Genomic DNA, 19,541 nt, shown 5'->3' on the forward strand with positions numbered 1-19,541 from the left:
GAAAATTTTGATCTTAAGATGAACTGTGGAAGACAACAGTCTCTCTGCTTTGACTTTCCAGTTGCTACCTTGACAGATTGCAATACATTATTCTGTACTTGCCTGTGATAGTTTTTGATTTGGGACTGAATGTGTAATTAAAAAAGGAGCTTAACTTGTTTTAGTGTTTATCTTGGGACTTTTCAACATTTGAATAATAAGCTGTTGTATAAAAATAGTAGATCAAATAAGGTCTGGATGGGCTGTTTTCTTATTTACAATTAACATGTCATTTAGTTCTGTTACCGTAAAGTTTTTGTTTTTAAAACTTCAGGGTTGTCTTTCATTATGATGTTTTTCTTCCTCCTTCCATCCCAGATTATGTGTCTGCTCTTTGTATTTTTCTGTTATGGTTACAGTTTGGTCTGGTGGAAGAGTCTTAGACATTTGGCAAAACTTTCAGCTTCCTTGTATAGATTCTCCTCTGGATCATCCTCTGCTATTAGTTTGGTCATTATGTAGAGATACCAGCGTTGGACTGGGGTAAACACAGTAAGAAGTCTGACAACATCAGGTTTAAGTCCAACCAGTTTATCTGATAGCAATCCCACAAGCTTTCGGAAACAGTGTTCCTTTGTCAGGTGTGTGCAAGGTTCTGATCAGCAAAAGGCATACAAAGACACACACAGTTTACAGAATCCTGATTAGAATGCAAGTCTTTGCAGCTAACCTGCTATTAGCTACAAAGACTTGCATTCTAATCAGTATTCTGTAAACTGTGTGTGTCTTTATATGCCTTTCTCTGATCAGAACCTTGCACGCACCTGACAAAGGAACACCGTTTCTGAAAGCTTGTGGGATCACTATCAAATAAACTGGTTGGACTTAAACCTGGTGTGTTCAGACTTCTTACTACATTAGTTTAGTCTCCAGATGTTAGTTTAACCCTTCTTGCAAAGGGTTTGATGAGTGACCTAAGGAATGTTAATAATTTAATTATTGTAAAACTTTAAACTCTATTTGGGTGGAATGAAATTCTGAGAAGTGAGTGAGCAACTTAACAATCCAGATCTTTGAAAGCCTTGTCGAAGTGTTACCTTATTTAACTTGAACTGTTTTGTCCTAAAATGAGTTAAGAAAAACATTCCTCAAGCAATGTTTGTTTACTTTATAGCACATCAAGTCCACCCCGTTGGCCTGGAAATGCGTTCTTCAAGAAGAATGGAGCACTCCAAGGTAAGAGCAAACACTCCAGGATTATTAATGCATTTTTATCAGCAATTGGTGATTTTTATGGCCTCCTAATGTCGCTGGAATTAATTTCCAGACTGTATACATTGTTACAGGGTTTCTGACCTGGATGTTAAAGTTACTGAGTGCTACAGTTGTTCTGCATGTTTTGTTTACTAACCCACAAAGAGTTAGCTAATTGCAAATGACTGTATGGATATTCAAAACCTGAGGGAAAGGCAGTGTTTATTGTGGGAGCAACAAGATCTTCAGTCAAAGCTTTGGAAACTGTTGAAACATAAATTCAAAGCTACAGCTTCCACCTTCAACAGTCCAAAACTGGTGATACTCAGCATTCCATTTAAAAATAGGAAACTAAATTCAAACAGTTGTACTAACTGACTTTTCATTTTCCTCTGAGCCTAGTGCTACACGCCTAGGGAGCTAGACACTTAGCAGATATGTTATTTAAGATCCAATGATAAAATAGTTAGAAATAGGGAAGAGCACCCAGTGGAAAACTGATAATGGAGCATTGCAAATCACAATAGGCCTGGTTCATGCTTGAAATGATTAATAATTTGTTTATTCGGGCCTGGCTATTAATCATAGAGTTGCTACAGAGCTGAATAAGGCCATTCGGCCCATCAAGTCTGCACCAACTGTTCGACAGAACACCTCAGCCAGGCCCTGTCCGCATAACCCCACATTTTTAATCCCCTAACTACACTAAGGGACAATTTAGCATGGTCAATCCACCTAATCTGTACATCTTTGGACTGTGGGAGGAAACTGGAGCATCCAGATGAAACCCACGCAGATTTGGGGAGAATGTGCAACATCCACACAGTCACTCAAGGCTGGAATTGAACCCAAATCCCTCGTGCTGTGAGTCAACAGTGCTAACCGCTGTGTCACAATGCTGTCTTCACATTTACATTACATTTGTTACATTTATAACAGAGTGTCAGAATTGTACAGCACAGCAGGAGACCATTTGGCCCAACATGTTCTTCCTACCAGAATGATTTTTCCCTTTTTATATGCATATTGGGGGAGGATAGTAAGCCTATGAGGGAGAAGGAAATTGAGGGTTATGGAATTGGATAAGGATTTTTTTGCATGTAAGGGGAAACGCACTTCACATTTAATGGTTAAATTTCATCTGCCATGTGTCTATCCCTTTTATCTGTTTATGTCCTCCTCTTTGTTTGCTATGTTTCCAAGTTTCATTTCATCTGCAAATTTTGAAATTATGCCCTGCATTGCCAAGTCCAGTTCATTAACAAATATCTGAGCAGTGGTCCAAATACCAATCCCTGGAGAACGCCAGTGCTTAATTGAGAGATGAGCTTCCATTGAACTCCATTGGGACAGTTATGTAGAGTTTAAATAGAAAGTACAATACGGAAACAGGCCCAATTAGTCCATGTCAATATTTATGCTCCACTCGCTTCCTCCCATCCTTGCTCATCTAGAAAAAAATGCTTATCAAATTCCATAACCCTCAATTTCGCTCTCCCTCATAGGCTTATTTATCCTGCCCTTATATTCACCTATACTGTGCATCTCCACCATGTAAAAGACTGAGAACAGAGAGAGCAGAGTGGGATTAAGAGTTACAGTGGCAAGAGACTGGAAGCTCTGGATTGTGTTTGCAGAATGAATGAAGGTGTTCAGCAAAGCTGTTTCCCAGTTTGCATTTGATGTTTCCAGTGTTGGTGAATATAACATCCTAAACTGAAACATAAAAATCAATCCTGTTTCAAATCATTGCTGCCTTCCACCCTTTCAACAGACTTGCCCTCTTTCTCCCCCCTTTCTGTGCCCCTACGCTTAAAGCAGAAACAGAAATATAAATACTAACTCTGTTGCTCTCTTCATAGATGTTGCCTGGCATAATGAGTATCTCAACTATTTCTGTTCAGAATTCTAGTCTGTTCAGTCATTTGAATTTTTAGCTTGCTATCTTACAGGGTTAGTGGACAAAGCGTTATGATTCCCCCAAATTGCTCACCTTGCTAGGATGTGTCAGTGGAAATTTTTGTTTGAAGTGAGAAAGCAGAAGGTCAGCTGTTTGGTTTTCTGTCAGAACATTGTGATCAGTTGACTGGTGGCTGATTAATAGTTGTTGTATTTTACGACAGATCAACTGGCCACCAAGATTGATGTTCTGAAGACCATGAGAAGGTCATTATTAATGTGTTCTAATAGCCATTTCGATTACACTTATATTTGTGATGAAATTTCAATGTGGCCATTATGAAATGGAGATCTTTGTTAATTGTTGTACATTCCAGATGAATGTTGCAAATCATCAGCAGAACCTTGTGCCGTGGTATTTTCTAACCTGATTAGTTTGTAACAGCACCATTAAATGTGTGAGCTGGTTTTCTTTGAACTCACATGCACTGGTGCCTTTGCTGTGAACAAATGTTTTAATTCTGCTCATTGTGAATCTCAGCAATGTATGTCATCAGTGTCAATGATGTATGCCACAGCATGCAATGAGACATGAAAAACTGAGACTTACTTTTGCACCCATGGTCTAATTCATGAGCACTCAATTCTCAAAGTTTCAGTTTTTCTGTGGGTTGTGTCTTTGTACAGCAGCTGGACTGGAACTGAGATTGGAAATAATTGTTGCAATGTGCAGAAATACAAGCGTGTGGTAGAGGAAAGAATATAATAACATTGCAGTGGGTTCCTCAGTTTGGAGGTGCACATTTCTTCCTTGCAGGACTAAGCCACATATACCAGATGATCAGCCCCTGTTGAGTGAGCTGATCTCAGCCTATACAGGAGAAATGGCCTCTGCCCCAAATAGGTATCCGCACGTGTGGGGGTAAATACAAGGTTATTTTTGTCAATAGCGCACAGCCTGCTAACTCAGCGCGGAGCCGTGCATTAATAATGTCCACAGAAGGAAAATGTTGAAGGATCATGGCGTTGTGGAATTGTGTAATAGCAAAGAGTTGATACTGATGGAAGAGGTGAAAATGAAATGAGTTTATTTTCCCTCGTAATCTTTAAAGAATTCTTTTGTGATTATGAGTCTCGTATTGAGTTATACGTTTGAATTGAACATAGTAACTCAGGTAACTAAGTAAACATCTCAGTCTGATATATTGGAAAGTACCTCGCTAAATGCGATGCATACCTTTGCAATGTTATGTTATTGCTTTTCCTTGTTTTAAACAATGCATGTATACATTTGTCTTGTAGAATATTTCAACTATTCAATCTGCACACCTGTAGGGTTGAGGTGGAGAGCCTTACTTTTTTAGATTTTTATACGTGAAAATTGTATGCAAGGATACATTGTTCATTCTGTCTAGTCAGCAACAATACCTTTGAACTTTCATGAAATAAAATAGGTTTTCATTACTTGGATATATTATTGAAGAAATATTAATTCTTTGTATCTCACTGATTTGCATTTGTTTTACTTCTCTCTCTTTATTTGTCAGTGTTTTCCCAATACATGCGGCATTACAAAGTCAGAGACTGTTGTACCGGACCTTATGCGCAAACTCAATTCATTTGACATTGACCTGGCCACTATTTCAGGTTCCAGCAACTTGTTTGCAAACTCTGTGTCCCAATCTCAGGCCGAGCTGGCCACTATATACATTATCTTTAGCATCATAGACCGTCTCCCTTTATTCATGTAATATCACATACCTTCTCTTTTGCCCTAGCTCATCTGTTGAAACCCTCTTCAATGCAAGTCACTGTGAGGCTTGGCTGTTCCAATGCTTTCCTAATCGACCTTGTCCTTCAAGTTCCATAAACATCAGTTCATCTGAAACTTTGCTGCCCCACATCCAGTTTGCAGAAAATCCCAACCTCCTTTCACCCTTGGTGATGAAAAGGAATAGTTTAGGAGAGCTAAAAGAGTGCAGTGGGCTGCTCATGTCTCAAATAATTTGGGAATTTGCTAATTTTTCGGGCTTTCATTTTAGCCATGTAAACTAAAGGATGGATAATTCAAATAATCAATTGCAAAATCAAGATTCCATTGTCTAAATTTTTTAAATTCCACATTGCAGAATTATAATTGTAATTTCAAACTCATATTTCTGAGCCTAAATTTAGTTTCAAAACTCTTCAGCAATGCTGCTTCCCCTATTCAGTGGCTAAATGGAGAGAGAGAGGGGCCATTTTCTCAGCTTTGCTGAGTTTCAAATCCCAGATCACTCACTAGAGTAGAGATTCAGAGCAAGTTCAGTTGGAGGAGATTTGGTAGGGAGAGTGTCTGTGTGACTCATTTAGAAATTTTAGTTGTTTTGGAATCTGTGGCCTGGGGCTTGCAGGCAGCAATTCATTTGTTTTTTTGAAACGACATAATTTGAAGGGAAATCATTTTAAGTTATATTTTGAACAATATCAGGTGCTGATTAAGAAACATTTAACATAAAAGGCAGGCCAAATTTACCTGCTGATTCCTGAAAATGCAATGCTGAGTGCAAAGTGTAAAAAGTATAATAAGCAAGTTAACAAAAATTACCTTTTTGCTCTTTGGGATGTGGATACGGCTGGCAAAGCCAGCATTTGTCGCCCATCCCTAATTGCCATTGAACTAAGTGGTTTGCTAGGCTATTTCAGAGGGCCATTTCAAAGAACCAACGGCTTTCAACATATTTGAAGCTACGCCTACCACCTTGCTTTAAATGGACTGGGTGAGAGCTGTCATGAAGGAACACTCATCAGCCTCTCTACATATCAAACTGATCCATTTCCTGATTGCCTATAGAGCAGTACCCTATGTCACCATGGGTGTTACACCTGTCAAGTTACTAATGGGAAGATGTATTAGAATAAGGTTGGATCTTGTATTTCCGAATCTATTGGGAAGGTTAAGGCAAAAGATACATAATGACTTGACATAAATGGAGTGGGCATTTGAGGTAGATGACTTGATGTATGTAAAGAATTATGCTGGTGTTCCAGAATGAATCTCTGGAATGATTGCGGCCAGAGTAAGCCCAGTCTCATATGAAATAGTTGTTCAAGGAAAAAGGATGAAGAAACACCTGGACCATTTGAGAAGGAGTGAATCGCACAGAACCAGTAGAACAGTCCAGCCCAAGTATGTCTGTTAGAGATATTTCTCCAGATGAATGCCATGTGGCAAGAAGCTACCCCAAGGAAGAGTCAAGTAATGTTCCAGTGGGAACTGAAGAAGTTATCTACATTCACACACCGTCTCAAGTGGAGAGTGTACCCATTGAAGTTCAAACTGAAGTTATCCCCACTGTCAGAGCACTTGAATTATTATATTTCCAAAGGATCAGGCAGTCATTGAACTAACTTATTTAATAAGGGACTGTGTTTGAGATCCATTTGTTGTACAACATTGCAAATAGTTCACTTGTTAGTGAAATGTGTTGATTGGGAACTTGAAGGGGGAGGGATATGATAGCATGCCCCTTTTAAGGGCAAGCTCTCATTTGGCCAGTTGAGAGTATGCAAATCTTGGAGCTAGCATGGGTTTTTCTTGCCAGGTAGGAGTCTGGAATGGTAGGGTATGGTAGCTTTTATATTACTCTCTATACATAGTTACTTACCTTAATAAACCATTCATTTGTTAATTTACTTCATAGTTGCCCGCCTTTGCAAGATATCACATGATAGTATTGTGAATAAAAAATCTGATCAATCAATATGTCCTAAATGCTCGATAGGTTCCTGGTGCCATTTAACTTTTTACACAGCCTACAGTTCCAATTTGGAAGCACAATACAGATAGTTTATAACTCAAAAATAACAAAAACCACAAATCTGAGTTGACAGTATTGCTATTTTCCTTCTCTTGTCCCATTCAAAGCATGTTCTGTGTTTTATCAGGAATGCCTGTTGATATGGGAATGTTGTGCAAGATACTGCTTCCATTTCCTTTTTGGGCTATGTTTATTTGAAGTACCCCTAAATTATATTGTCAAGCTGTTTGGCATCAGAGGGAAGTTTTTTTATAAAACGCATTCAGCCTGTACAAGTTGAACACAAAAGTTTAAAGTTTATTTATTGGTCACAAATAAGGTTTACATGCAATGAAGTTACTGTGAAAATCCCCTAGTCGCCACAGTTCAGTGCCTGTTCAGGTCAATGCACCTAACCAGCACATCTTTCAGAATGTGGGAGGAAACTGAAGCACCTGGAGGAAACCCACGCAGACATGGGGAGAAGATGCAGATTCTACACAGAGTGACCCAAGCCTGGAATTGAACCCGGGTCCCTGGCGCTGTGAAGCAGCAGTGATAACCACTGTGCTATCGTGCTGTCCCACCTGTAAACCAGAAGTATCATAAAGTTTACAAAGACTTGTTTGGTTGTCGTAGTGACAAATGGGTGTGACCTGAGAAGGTCAGCCAACAGCACCTGAGAATCTCTACAGCAATTCACTATAAGTTTCAAGATACTTGTGTACTTTGATATTGATGATAAGCAGGAAATATTTTTGTTTAACAGCATTCTTATTACAGCAATTCTTCTATGATATAAATAGAAAGCAACTTCAAGAGTGGAGGTTAGAGAAAGATGGTTTAAGAGCAACCTCATTTTTCAAAAGCAAACTCTCGGCTGCATAATTCACAGGCTTAATGTTTGGTGTAAGAGCAATTTTTAGTACTCTGCTGTTCAGTCCTTGAAAAGTAAAACAGCAAAACAAACTTTCTACATTTAAAAAAGGATGAGAGAAGGAGTCAGAGTTGGGTGGTGGTGAAGCACTATAATGGATTAACAGTTGGCATTAAAAACAGTTGTCACAATTTTAAAAAAATTCTTAATTTTTAGGTTAAGGTGAGGTTCTGAATTGAATATGGCAAAGCATACTCTTGGGACCCTTTCTGTTTTTAATTATGCATTCGTCACTTACAACAAGGATATAGTCAGTAAAATTGTGATATTTTGCGGGTTGTCCAAGCTCTCAGCCAAAGTAAATAACATGGACGTTGCCAGTAATTTCAGTGATTTGGATCTTGCAGGTAATTGGGCAATAGGTACCACTTCTATGCTTCTCAGTGCAAAGCAGGAAATACTGGTGAAAGCAATTGTGGTTCCAAGTGGTGATTGGGAATTAAATTTGGAGTTGCTGTGAACACACCATACTATTTAACCACAGTCAAAAATGCAGAAGCAAAATATTGGGTTGCATTAACAGTAGGGTAAATACAAATCCAATGAGGTACTACTTTTGCTGTACAAGATATTATCCAGAATAAACTTTCACTGTGTTGTTCTGACTACCTGATCACAAGAAAGGTATTAAAAGTGCTTGAGAAGCTGGAATGGCATGTAGCAAAGATAATTCCAGATGTTAGGAATTTAAAATGAGACTCAATTAAAGTAATTCAGCTTGTGATCTTATTGGTAATTCGTATGAAAAATAGATCCAGGCAAATTGTTCATTTATGTTGAAATGTTCAAATGCCGTGGGCATAAGTTAAGAATGAGAAAATTACGAATGTTTTAGCCTTTTTTATCTGGTAGAACTCTTGTCTTTCGGATAATGGATTGTGGATTTGAGCAGATAATGTAAGCTGGCGCCTGAACGTTGACTATTCTGACATCCATGAAAAAGAAAATTGGACAGGGTATAATGGACAAAAAACTGGCAAACCCATTTCCTGCATCCAGTAGGTTTCCTTCATCCTCAGGGAAACACAAAAGATCCCATGATGTTGAGAGTTCTATCCTTCTTTTCCAATTTAGCCTGCCAAAACTGCTTATCCGGTTACTCAAAAGATGCTATTTGTGGACCTTGTTTTATACAAGTTTGCTTTTGTGTTTTGACTGCCTGTTCATTGTGAAGAACATCACATTTAAAAATGTTCCTTTACTTGTTTAAATCCCTTCATTGCCAGTGGGATAGCTTGATCTTGGGTTCGGTCATAGCTCGGCACAACATTGAGGGCTGAAGGGCCTTTACTATGCTGTACTGTTCTGTGTTCTGTCCTACAATATTGCTGTCACTTCCTCCAACCATACAGCCCCTTCACCTAAAAAGAATTCCTTTGACTCCAGCCTCTTGTGCATGTCCCCTATTCCCAACATTGGTGCAATACCTTAAGCCAACTAGACATAAGAACATAAGAACATAAGAAATAGGAGCAGGAGTAGGCCATCTAGCCCTTCGAGCCTGCCCCGCCATTCAATAAGATCATGGCTGATCTGTCGTGGCTCAGTTCCACTTTCCCGCCCTCTCCCCATAACCCTTAATCCCCTCTCTTATCAAGATCCCATCAACCCGCTTCTTAAAAATATTTAGCGAGGCAGCCTCCACCACTTCAACGGGCAGAGAATTCCAGAGATTCACCACCCTTTGAGTGAAGAAGTTCCTCCTCAACTCCGTTCTAAACCGCCTCCCCTTTATCTTGAGGCTGTGCCCCCTAGTCCTACTGTCTTTTTTGAGCGGGAAGAGTCTCTCCACCTCTATCCTATCCATCCCATTCATCATCTTATATGTCTCAATGAGATCTCCCCTCATTCTTCTAAACTCTAACGAGTACAAGCCCAGTTTATTCAGCCTCTCCTCATAGCTCAATCCCCTCAACTCCGGTATCAGCCTAGTAAACCTCCTCTGCACTCCCTCCAGGGCTAAAATATCCTTGCGCAGGTGCGGCGCCCAAAACTGCACACAGTACTCCAGCTGCGGCCTCACCAATGCCCTATACAGCTGCAGCAAGACCTCCCTACTTTTATATTCAATCCCCCTCGCTATGAAGGCCAGCATCCCATTCGCCTTCCTGACCACCTGCTGCACCTGCAAGCTGGGTTTTTGCGACTCATGCACAAGGACCCTGAGGTCCCTCTGCACCGTCGCCTGCTGCAGTTTTTCGCCACGTAAGTAATAGTCCTTCCTACCATTCTTCCTACCAAAGTGGACCACCTCACACTTGCCAACATTAAATTCCATTTGCCATTTCCTGGCCCATTCGCCCAGCCTATCTAGATCCTTCTGCAGACTCTCCACACCCTCCGCACAATTTGCCTTTCCCCCAATCTTGGTGTCATCAGCAAATTTCGACACCCTGCACTCGGTTCCCTCCTCCAGATCATCTATATAAATGGTAAATAGACCTGATGCTGTGAAATATACTACCTGCACACCTCCACCTTTTCACTTTTCTTCCTTTTAGTCTGCCTTAAAATTCACATCTTTGACCAATATTTTGGGCGCTTACTGATATCCCCACCTTTGATTTGGCATCTTTTATTCTGCCTTTGAGATATTGGGATTTAAATAAGCAATGAAGTTGGAATGCCTAAATTACTATATAACTGCAAATTATTTTATGATGGAAAATCAGGCAGACATTTTCACCTAGACATGCATTTCTTGGAAGAGGAGTCTAGGAATTAGGTAAGAATATGGTGGCCAGTATATCAGTAAAGATTGGGCTTGTTGTGACTTTGTAGCTTCCTTGTTTCTTAATACTTTCACCAAATGAAAAAGCATTGCATATAATTTAATGCTGTTATGTCAAGACTTCAATTCCCACATAACTAAATGGAATAAAAATCATGTCAATGAAATTATTTTGTTTATTTTCTGAACCTGATTAGTAATCTTCATTTTGGCTTAGTGTGCATTAAAACGTATCTTCAATCTTAGAGCGCATTGGATTTATGAACCATATTTTCAAAATTGTACAGCCAGCATTGAGGAAGGTTTTCAACCTGCAGAAGCAGGGTATGCCCCAAGTTAAATACATTTTGTCAGCATTGATTGCTCTTGAAACAGAGGAAGGGGTATTTTATTTACCAATTGTAAGGAATTCCCTAACATGTACTGTGCAAATGATTAGTGCACAATTGCTTCTGAAGATTGCAAAACAGACTGCATGTCACAAGAATTATTGGGTTTGACTGGTAAATATGCTTCCCAAAGTGTAGGACAGAGCTTTAGAGGGCAGAACTCCATGTTTACAAACCTCTGCAGTGATTGGAAGCTCTCGGTATCCCGGGCAAGAAGCATGATGGGACAGGGTGAAGAAATCCTATCACCACCAATTGCTAACCAATGACTGCTGATGGAAAAGGTGCTTCTGCTGAGGCATCCTCCATTCACTAACCCTCCACGGCAAATAGTGTATTGATTTTCACAATTCATTCTCATATGTAGAATAGCCTCCTGTAGGTTGGGTGACAGAGAGAGCCCAGCCCACTGAAATTGTAATTTAGCATTAGTTACACCAGAGGGAAATGTGGAAGTGGAAAATCATATATACAAACTTGATCTAATTCTGCGTATAAAATCCGTGTATAAATTAAATCTTCTTGCATGTTTTTAGAATAGAATCCATAAAAGCCGTACAATTCAGAAGGCTACCATTTGACCCATCGAGTCTCTACTGACTCCAAAAGAGCATTTTACCCAGGCTCACCCCCACCCTATCCCCATAAGCCCATGCATTTACCATGACTAATCCAAATTTTGGTGTTAGAGTGCTGAACAGTTGACTGACAGAACGAGGTGTAGCCAAGTAATTTTAATCTTCTCTATCAATGTTCCCACCTTGGTGCTTCTGGTGAAGCCATTGTCACGATTGAGCCATGACCATTGCACTTTTCAGCTGTGTTTTTGTCCTTGATGCTTGACATATCAGCCAATATGTTTGATGAGTCACTAATATATGTACTTATTTATTACAATTAATTTGGCAATCTAAAACTAAGTTGTTCTTTGTAACTTTGGAAAGTGTTCACGTTCAGTGTAAAAGATCCCATCATTATGCTCATTTGTATTTATTTTGATTGTTGGCTTTCAATTGATGTGTTAAATGTATCTCTGGTCACATTGACATGTCTTTTTTTAAACTGTGGATGTAAAGTTCTTCAGACAGAAATTCCTATGACCAACAATTAAATCGGAAAATGAGACAAAAATATTTAGCCATAATTGTTCAAAGCTTTTGGAATATAGAAAGAGGATAGAAAATACTGAAAATACATTGCAAGACCATTGGCACCAAAGAAAAAAATACAGTTTGATGTTTCAAGTGCAGACACTTCCTCAGAACAAGAGGGATAGTTGCCCTAATGAGTCATATAAAATTCTAGACCATAAATTGCAGATTGAGAAGCATAGCAGTGCAGAGTCATGTATTGAAAAGCATTGCCACTTCTCAGGTACCGCTAAATGTTTTTTCTATTGGTCATGTAGGTTGAACTTTTGGCACTGGCAAGGTTATAAAGAAAGATTTTGCAAGCCTAATTCTGCGTATTTGAAGGATTTTTTTCCCTAAGGCTTTCCTTCCCACACAAAGTGGTAAGTGCTATTTCCCGTTTTCTGAACACCATGACGTGTGGCTTGTGGCTTGTCGTGTTTTTACCGACACTGCTTTGGGAACAGAAGATAAAACTACATGAGAATACTTGAGGATGATTCTCACTTTTATTTTTCTTCTCAAGTCAGTTTAGCTCCTGCTTCACGTCAAGAATTTGCATTGAGAATAGGCAGCGTGAATCCGGGTGCCATGATTCTACCATTGAGTGGGACCAGACAGTATCAATTACCTGACCTTGAACAGTGCCTCCATGATTGGATGGATTTTACAAAGTCTCTGAGCTAAAGGCAAAGCAATTCAGACAATCATAGTACAATATTTATCAATTGAAACATATGTCAAGATAATTCTGGGAAAGAATAAATCTGCGGTATTTAATAGGATTTGGCTTGATTTAAGGTATTGTAAAACATAATCTAATTGATAAATCCATCCTCCCCGCCCCCCGAGAATCAGAGACACTTGTTTGTTGATGACATCATCTTAAAACTATGACGCAAAATGCTGTTGAGCCCTGCCACTTCACAGCAAGTTACCTGCCATGAATAGTTTTTAAACTACAGACAGTTCTGAATCTGATATGACTGCTATTGCATGAATAGCTTTTTCATTGTATGTAGCCTTAGTGAATTAAAGATACTATTTTATAAGATAATTTTAATTCTTAGGGACAGTCTTATCCTGACTCTTTCGTAAGTGTTTTAAAGGCAGAAATTCCATGGACACAGACTTTGTGTTTTGGAACTGTTCATCAATAATATTTCTTTATTTATTTTGATAAGTGTTTAGAGGAAATCTGAGAATTGCATAAGTTTGTATAGTTTCTAATGAACATACTGCATGATGTTTTTGTTTGATGAACCAAGTTTGAGCTTGACACCGTTTTAACCTCAGAACATAGTTTCTGTTCCCCAATTGAAGACTCTGCAATCCTGGCTAATATGTTGCAGTTGAGAGTGTATTTTCGATTTTCAGAAGAGACAGGCTTATTGGGCTGCACACAAAAGTTCCTTTGACACTATTTCAAGACCGATAATTTCTGCTACCATGGTCAGCACGAGTTTGTAATTTGCACCACAAAAGCACGTTTAGCTGGTTATTATTATTGGTTGCTGCAGTTTTCCATTTATCATGAACTACATGTTAAATCAAATGTGAGGAACTTTGGGATGACTTGTGGTCATGTTTGGTGTTCGCTAATCCAAGATCATTTGTTTTTTTAAATATAGCGAAGACCCCAACAAGATCACTTAGACTTTATATCAGTGCTTCAGGATTCAAGACTTTCATGTGAGTGCAGAAATGGACCCCAAGAAAATTAAAAGTAATTCATGCTTATTGGCTGGGATATTTCTGAACTGATTTATAATAGTTAATCAAAGATGAAAAAAATTATAATTATGAAAAGTAAATTTTGAAATTGTTTTTAACTTTTTTCATTTTCACTTCTAACTAATTGTCTTGCTCGCTCCTATACCACCACCACATCCCCAACTCAAGTATCCCCAACACTAAAACCAAATACAAGTAATGTCAGCATGGAACTTTAAGAGTTAATGGTTGCTTAATTTTGCTGTCAAGTTCACTGAAATAGCTAAATGTCTGAAGGAGAAATGACTCATTCAAATACTTTGAAAAATTAGTTTAAGACGAGCAGCTGCACAGAAATTAATCAAACAACTTGATGGAATGGAACCATATCAAAAACTCGATGTATTGAGAGTTCATATCACAGCAAGCTAGTTTGGACGGTGGTGGGGTGTACGGGTTTCGGTAATAACTTATTTGTTTAAAAATAAATTATAGGAATGTGGTTCTTCGTGGCCATTTCTTAATTTGTCCTTTGCACAAAACACAGTCAAGTAACGTGTAGCGTATTCATATGGCAAGTAATGTTTGCAGGGTAAATATCAACATGATCTGACAAGTTGTTCTGATTTGAAAGCATATCAATAATATATAGCATAGTATGGAACACTTCAACCATGAAGAGCCAGATAACGAATGTCTATTGGACTAAAAATTCTTTTACTTTTAACTTTTAAAATCAGATCGAGTTTTGGGAGTAACCAGTTTATTGGTTTTACTTTATCATGGGCTTAAGGATCATCAAAAATGAGAAAAGTTAAATGTAAGTGCTCAATTCCACATTTGTAAATGGAAGGCTCACCAAGATATTAGGTGAGATGTCCCACTGCATCATTTTCTAAAGTGTATCTGTATACAACCACCTTGTGGTTCATAACAACTCTCTTGAGGGACCATACAGTCTTAAGGCATGTACAGTTCAAGAAAAATAAAAGTAAGACTTGCAGTTGTACAGCACCTTTCATGACCGTGGGTTGTTCCAAAGCTTTTTTCAGTCCATGAAGCATTTTTAAATTGTAATGTGGGAAGCACAGTAGGCAAACAGTTGTTTCAGTGATGTTGGCTGAGGAATGAATATTGGCCAGGACACCTGATGGAAGAAGTATAAGTTTTTATAATGATCTTTGTCCAAGGCATGTATTCCATGTAAGAGAAAATGTGAAAAATGCAAATTGAAGAATGCCACTGACAGAGTTGCTGAATTTCATGTTTGAAAATGCTGTTCTTTAGCAGTTGAATCTCCCTTCAAAAGTAACACTACTTGTGTGTAAATGAAAAGCTTATTTTCTTTATTGCCATCCTGATGATGGACAACATATCCATGACCTGATAGTAAAGAGCAAATGTAATGTACCCACGTCCTGATTAAAGCGTGTTGTTTGTGTTGGTGTATTTTTTTTGTTGCTGATGTTGTAAAAACATAGTTTCTTTCAGAAGATGTGATCAATCACAATGAAGCTCAGAGGAATATATCACATACTGAACACACCTGTTGAAAATCCAATTTAGCTGAGCATTTATGATTGGACTATCATTAGAAGTTCCACTTTGGGACAGTGAGATCACTTGAAGAATCAATTAGTGACACTTGTGAATAATATAGCAAGTCCGATGATAACATTTAATAAGTAGGTAATTCTCAGGCGTAATGTTCATAATGTTAGTGGCAATAGCCATCTATCTGGATAATTAAGCCTTTCATAGTTGCGGATAGAAAGGCATGCTAAATCATAACGAAACAGGAATCGTGAGAGCGTTTTTTTTCCTCACTGTTCCAAGTCAGCAATGTAACCATGCTGGTTTTCTGAAATATAGATCAGCAACTATTCCATAGAAATCTAACCAATTACTGCAATTTCAAGCATTGCACGGTCAATTTATTTCTCCAGTGGCTGAGCTGCCACCTCGATTGCTGACCCAGCTGTATAGATATGTTGTGTAATCCTGCCAGGGCAGGAAGCCAAACTGTGCAGTACACCATGCAGTTCACAATCGGCCTCAGTCATTTGGGTCCAATGCTATGCAGCGCATCAGTAACAGACAGATGTTGTTTCAGAAATATGTGCAGCCGTGAAAATAACCATTGTGACTTTAAGACAAAATTCAATAGCTACTTCTAAAATCATTAAACTTACCTTTCAATGCACTCCACATTTCTACCACTTTTTCTCCAGAGGCTGTCCTGTATATATGAAGCCTTGAGCATGTTTTTGTCATCTTTGTCTTTAGGTGTTTTCTCCTCTTGACTCCTCTGCCTGTTCATTTGGTCAACATAGTAAGAAGTCTCACAACACCAGGTTAGAGTCCAACCAGTTTATTTGATAGTAATCTTACAAGCTTTCAGAAACTGTGTTCCTTCGTCGGGTGTGTGGAAGGATCTGATCAGAGAAGCACATATAAAGTCTCACACAGTTTACAGAATACTGATTAGAATGCAAGTCTTTACAGCTAACCTGTTATTCAAGTCTTAAAGATGCAGACAATGTGAGTGGAGATAGCATTAGCATAGATTAAAGAGATGTGTATTGTCTCCAGACAGGACAGTAAGTGAGATTTTACAAGCCCAGGCAAGTCATGGCGTTACAGATAGTGCGGCATGAACCCAAGATCATTTGGTCAGACATTATTTATTATTTGTATGTCAATAATCTTTTGCAGGACCCAATATTTGTTTGATCATTCCCTATGCTGCACACACTGCTATTTTATTCAGTCTTGTCCATTGAGCTCCTTTCATATTACGTCATTTTGAATTACTCCTGATTTTTCAAGTGTGGATGTCAGGTATGTGCAACTTAACCTTGAACACCCTCTGTTCACGGGTGCTCCTGTTCTTCAACAGAACGAACTAATAATCCTGCAGCAGAACAGAGTTAAGAGTAAGACATCCAGAACATAGGATCAATGAAACAAACCGGGAGCACTGACAGGTGCATACAACATGGAGAAGACAGCAATACAGTTTTGTTACCTGCATCCCTATAACTTATAGCAACGAGGATATCAGCTGGTAGATTTTAAAAACATAATTTTAATATTACATAACATTTCCTTTATTAATTGTAATTAGAAAACAGAACCAGATTTGAGGTGGTTAACTGAAGTCTTCCTGCTGCACAATCTCTTGTTCATCTGGTTTCAACGAAGGAAGATGCAAATAAAAGCAGCACAAATAGGAAGAATGTTGTTCTCTCACTCTCAGTCGCTCTCTCACATAAACACCAAAATGCATGTTAGTTTGGCTAGAGTGAAATGATTCATGTTTTCACGTTGTCTTTATTTAAACCTTTGACTCTTCCTATTTCAATTCTGTAATGAAAATGTTACTTTAATTTGCACAGATAGAGATTTGAAGAAAAATCTCTGCAGTCAACACTATGTTGCACACATGTATAATACAGTAAATTGTCCAGTGACTATTCCAAGATAGCTGTTGATGTGTCATCTAATGTTTGGCCGAAATGACTTGTGATTGGGGACCTGACAGGTGGCTTGCTACACTGACTGAATTACCCTCTGCATCTATTTGTTTGGAACCCCTCTGACTTGATTTACAGAGGAAAAGGTGGCAGCTTTGGTTGCCTGAAGAAACAAGTTGAAAAACAGAGCTGAGAACCAAGGGAATGAGCATTTACTTAGAAGGCAGGAAAATTGTCTGAATTAATCTGCTGCAACAAGAAAGATGCCTGTTTCACTTGTAATCTACTGTATCTGATTATTTGATATAGTGGAGTTGAGGCCATGATCAGAATTCTCGTGACAATGTCAACCATGTTGTAATTGTCCTCCGCTTAATCAATAAGTATCACGGAATACTACTCCAGAATATAAAGCTTCGTGATGGCCTTTGCAGTAGATTCTTAAACACTAGGAACTTGATTAAGAAAGATGAAACTCATTTCAGTTATGATTGCTATCAGCCACTAGAGGAAATTTTCATTGTACAAACAATCTGCCAATCTCTCACTAGTTCAGAGATTCAAGCCCCTATCTTTTTAACATAGGACACTCTTGTGTATGTCCAGCCTCCTTCGTTCATTCTAGTACTCTTCTTCCTCTCTCTGCCCTGCAGTGTTAATGTAAGCCTAATTATGACACTAATAAACACACTTTAAAAACTTTAGATCAGCCTGGTATTTTTCTCTTCCTCTGTACAAGTTGCCACTATCCTTTTTGACAATAAAACATATTTAACCTCCTGTTCAGTTTAGGATGGATTATTTCTCCCATGTTTCAAAATAGCTATCACCCTTTTCTCCTCCGCCCTCTCCCTTCAGTGGGCCATGTTTCCTTTCAAGTTGTTACCCTCTTGCAATCTCAGCAACCTGTCCAGCTTATACTTTTTTTTTGCCTCCTTGATGAATGCCATCCTAAATCTTGGGTATATTACTTGGCTTTATTTGAGTCTTCACTTCATTTTAAAAAAATCAAAGCAAACTTCGTTCAAAAAATGCACCGTTACAAATTTGCACAGAGATTAATTATATTCTTATTTCTGGTTTCTAAAAATCCATCCCCCCAAACTGGTGAGCTTGAGCAGTTTAGGGCAAAGCACCTTTTGTAACATGCCTTCTAAATGTCATGGTTGTCAATGTATTCTATTTTTCTTCCAATTCACAAATACTGAAGCAGTCTGTATCCAAATGCAATAAGACTTGGACAATATTCAGGCTTGGGCTAATAAGTATCAAGTAGTGTTTGTACACTACTAGTGCTAGGATTGATCATTAGAGAGAATTTAAATACCTTGACTTTCAGTGGCATTGCTGAATTCCCCTTGTTATCAACATCTGGGGAAATCACCATTGACCAGAAACTACACTGGACTCACTATTATAAATATGGTGGCTATGAGAGTAGGTAAAAGATATCTGAATTTTGAAGTGAGTAACTAATTTCCTGACTTCCCAAAGCCTGTCCACTATCTAAAAGACACAAGTCAGGATGTATTGCAGTCCTCTCCACTTGCCTGGATGGATGCAGGTCCAACAACATTTAAGAAGCTCGATATCATCCAGGGCAAAGCAGTCCATGAGATTGCCATCCCATTCACTAACTTAAGCATTCACTCCCTCTGACACTGAGGCACAGTGGCAGCAGTGTCTCCTATGTACAAGATACACTGCAGCAGCTCTTAAAGGCTCCTTCAGCAGCAGCATACAACTGTGGCTTCTGCCGCTTAGAAGGACAGCAGACATGTGGGAACACTGCTACTTGCAAGTTCTCCTCAAAACCAAGTACCATCCTGACTTGGAACTTTCGCTATTTCTTCACTGTGGCTGGATCAGAATCCTGGGACACCTTCCCTAACTGCACTGTGGGAGTACACGCTGTAGATGGACTGCAGCTGTTGAAGAAAATGGCTGACCACCATCACCTTGAGGACAATTAGGGTTGGACAATAAATCTCATGAAAGAATAAAAAAATTAAGCCTTTTACTTGGGCCAAGATTGTATCTACAAAGATTGATGGATAAATTTAGAACTGACAAGGGGAGAGAGAAGTCAGAAATCTGGCAGAGTGGAGAAATGTGATGTGTGCAATAATACTGGCATACAAACCCAAGAGTGTTTTGGTAACAGTCCAAGAGTTTAAACTGTGCTAATCAACTTGAACTATGTGGCTGGCGCTGGGAGGAGAATGTTGCAATCGTCATTGATATTCTTGGCCTG

At 38.8% G+C, this 19,541-nt stretch overlaps 1 protein-coding gene across 7 annotated transcripts in view; it reads left to right on the plus strand.

The window, feature by feature from the left end:
- The window catches only part of foxn3 (forkhead box N3), a 279,657-nt gene that overhangs the window by 192,722 nt on the left and 67,394 nt on the right, over positions 1–19,541 (plus strand). For all 7 annotated transcript variants that reach the window (XR_013888539.1, XM_080202208.1, XM_080202214.1 and 4 more), the window contains exon 4: positions 1,154–1,215. Coding sequence is in view for 6 of the 7 variants with exons in the window: in XM_080202208.1 (XP_080058334.1) it covers positions 1,154–1,215 (62 nt within the window). In the remaining variant the exon portion in view is untranslated. The remainder of the gene's footprint in view (positions 1–1,153; positions 1,216–19,541) is intronic.

This window comes from Carcharhinus amblyrhynchos, chromosome 14 (assembly GCF_965287045.1).
Source record: "Carcharhinus amblyrhynchos chromosome 14, sCarAmb.v2.hapA, whole genome shotgun sequence".
Taxonomy (NCBI): domain Eukaryota; kingdom Metazoa; phylum Chordata; class Chondrichthyes; order Carcharhiniformes; family Carcharhinidae; genus Carcharhinus; species Carcharhinus amblyrhynchos.